At 46.8% G+C, this 2,525-nt stretch overlaps 1 protein-coding gene across 1 annotated transcript in view; it reads right to left on the reverse strand.

Moving 5' to 3' along the window:
- inpp5b (inositol polyphosphate-5-phosphatase B) overlaps positions 1-1,968 on the reverse strand; it is a 42,928-nt gene extending 40,960 nt beyond the window's left edge. Inside the window, exons 1-4 of the mRNA XM_056285979.1 lie at positions 1,882-1,968; positions 1,237-1,334; positions 1,097-1,126; positions 862-972 (exon numbers count right to left, since the gene is read on the reverse strand). Of these exons, the coding sequence (XP_056141954.1) occupies positions 862-972; positions 1,097-1,126; positions 1,237-1,309 (214 nt within the window). The 5' untranslated portion in view covers positions 1,310-1,334; positions 1,882-1,968. The remainder of the gene's footprint in view (positions 1-861; positions 973-1,096; positions 1,127-1,236; positions 1,335-1,881) is intronic.
- Between the last annotated feature and the right edge of the window lie 557 nt (positions 1,969-2,525).

A 2,525-nucleotide genomic window follows, 5' to 3' on the forward strand; every position in this document is an offset into this window, starting at 1 on the left:
CAAAACCATCTAGATGGCCAGATAGCGCTACAGGTAAGAGGAAAAACAAGTATTTGTGACTTTGGGGCGAACTTTCCCTCTAAATGTTTGCTTTGTGCAGCTGTATCTAATACCTACTGGTAAAAGGTGTTCTAACCAGTGGCGGCTGGCCAGTACAGGGTGCTGGGGCGCCGCCCCTCTCAAATATCAAGAGATGAAAATCTACTTAAACATGTTAAATATAATGTAGTTGTATAATGCAAATAATTATGAAATAAAAGTGTTTTTCAGCCTGTGAGCAGCATTAAATATTGGTTCAAATGGTATTTGGTTGATTTCTGTCTGAATACATATACTTCCTGGGTGAGGGGTGCCGGCCAAACCATACCTGATGTAAGCCCTCAAACTTGTGGCGAGCAGGTGACCTGAGGCTGCCGTCTGATTGGTCTCTTCAGATTTTCCAGGGGGCGCTGTTCTGTACACCCCCAGATTGGTATTGTTTTACTGTTTTTTGATCTGATGTGATTGGACAATTCTCGTGGCTGTCAATCATGTTCACACCCACCACCACGCCTCGTCTCGACTGTCAATCATCCACCGTCTACGAACCCTGATAAAATCTATAGGCTACATTGTCCTTCTTAATAACTCTGTGACTGTGTGGACATTAAAGCAGCTGTCGGGTGTGCTGCGCCAAGCTAAACTGCGCCCCCCCCCCCCAAAACATTTTAGCACCAGCCGCCACTGATTCTAACATGGTAATTTGTGTTGGCATCAAGGTGGCACGGTTCCTCAAAGGCCATTCAAGTTGTACGTATGACATCGAGCTTCTGGCATGCAGACTGGAGGCAGGGATATGCCACATGGAAATGTGAGGCCTACCGCTCCAGGCTCTGTTGACCTCACTGAGGAAGAGGCGCGTGTGGGAGCCAAAAGGAAGTCTCAGCTCTATCTCCTCCTCTTGGAAGCTCACTCGTACTCTGGTGTCGGCACCTAAGACAGAACGGACGGGTGTTTATAAGGCGCGGCGTTGTAGCCACACCACATTATTGACGATAATCACAATAACGGAGCAGTAATACTACAGCGTGAGATGACAAAAGAAGGGGGAACTCACCCACGACTGCGAGCTCGTCCGGCGAGGACACTGGGGAGTTCATGACACGAGACATGCGTTAGGATGTGTGACTTTACAGAATTATCTAGTGGAAAGACCCCCAGTTAAGGGAGCGGAGGTAAACTCCATAAACTGCTTACCCTCCACGACAGCGAAGTCATACGAGATGGGGATGATGTCCTCCAGAGACACGTCCTCAGCAGTGATGGCCATCCTTCTATGGGTGTACACAAAAAGTCTGCGAACGACACACACGGCGGGAGTTTTCAGTAAGACCGACTCGTGACTGCTTCAGCACCAGAAGCCTACCGTAGAGCGTCTGTAAACCCAGGTAGCAATATTGCTGTGGCCCGGACCCGGCCCACACCCCGACACTTTCATCCGGCCCACATACCGCGTGGAATGGTGGCACTTGGGGCGGTCCGCTCCTGTTCGCCAGATCTGGGCCAGAACCAAGCCGTAGCAATGTGCCACATATTTGCCAAAGGTGGCCCATATTTGTTTTGTGATATTTGGGCCATGGTCACCATTTACCACACGGGCCACTTCAGGGTCACATCCAGATCACATGTTGCCCAGAGCACCGCATCTTTGCCAAAAAAGGCCCACATTTAATTTGGCATATTTGGGCCATATTTGCTATTGTACATGTGGGCCACTTCAGGCTCACATCCATTTGGTCAGGGCCAGAAGAAGGCCATCATTTTGCCTGAAGTGGCCCACATCCGGATGCCGTCTGGGAAAGGACTTCATGTCTCCACAGCTCTGTTATAAACCCAACTTACGCATGTTCCTGTGCGGACTCCACCAAACCCAGCAGTCTGCTTTCTGTGACGTTGTCAAAGGCGATAACACACTGGACAGCATGTTGACGTGTTTAGTTAAGGACCTTTCGTGTATCCGCGTATCAACAACGAGGCAAAGTGTGCAAAGGTGCAAAGCTACAGCAACCGGACAGCGAAAGAGAGAGCTTTAAATTCTACCCGTCAGAACCAGCCAACAGAAAAGACGGTAACACTTTATAACAACTACACAAATGAAGCATTAGTGAAGTATTAGGAACTGCTGAACTCATCATTTGTAAAGCAAGACCTGCACCAATGGTTAGTGTGTTAATAGCTGTTTATCAATACTTATTAATACTGCAGTTCATGATTAATTCATGTAGTTACAAGTTGTTAGTGAAGTATTTTGTATGAGCTCATCTAAAGTGAGGACTATCTATGTCTTACAAAGCATTTACACATGAGACTGGAAGACCAGCAGCACCTTGAGACTCACAAAAGTCTAAAGGATCATAAGACCCTTTAGAAAGTGTAAGTACACGATTAACACACTATTTACATGTACATTTGTGCATGAATTAATCATGAACTGCAGTATTAATAAGTATTTATAAACATCTATTAACACACTTACCATTGGTGCA

Source organism: Lampris incognitus, chromosome 9 (genome assembly GCF_029633865.1).
Source record: "Lampris incognitus isolate fLamInc1 chromosome 9, fLamInc1.hap2, whole genome shotgun sequence".
NCBI lineage: Eukaryota > Metazoa > Chordata > Actinopteri > Lampriformes > Lampridae > Lampris > Lampris incognitus.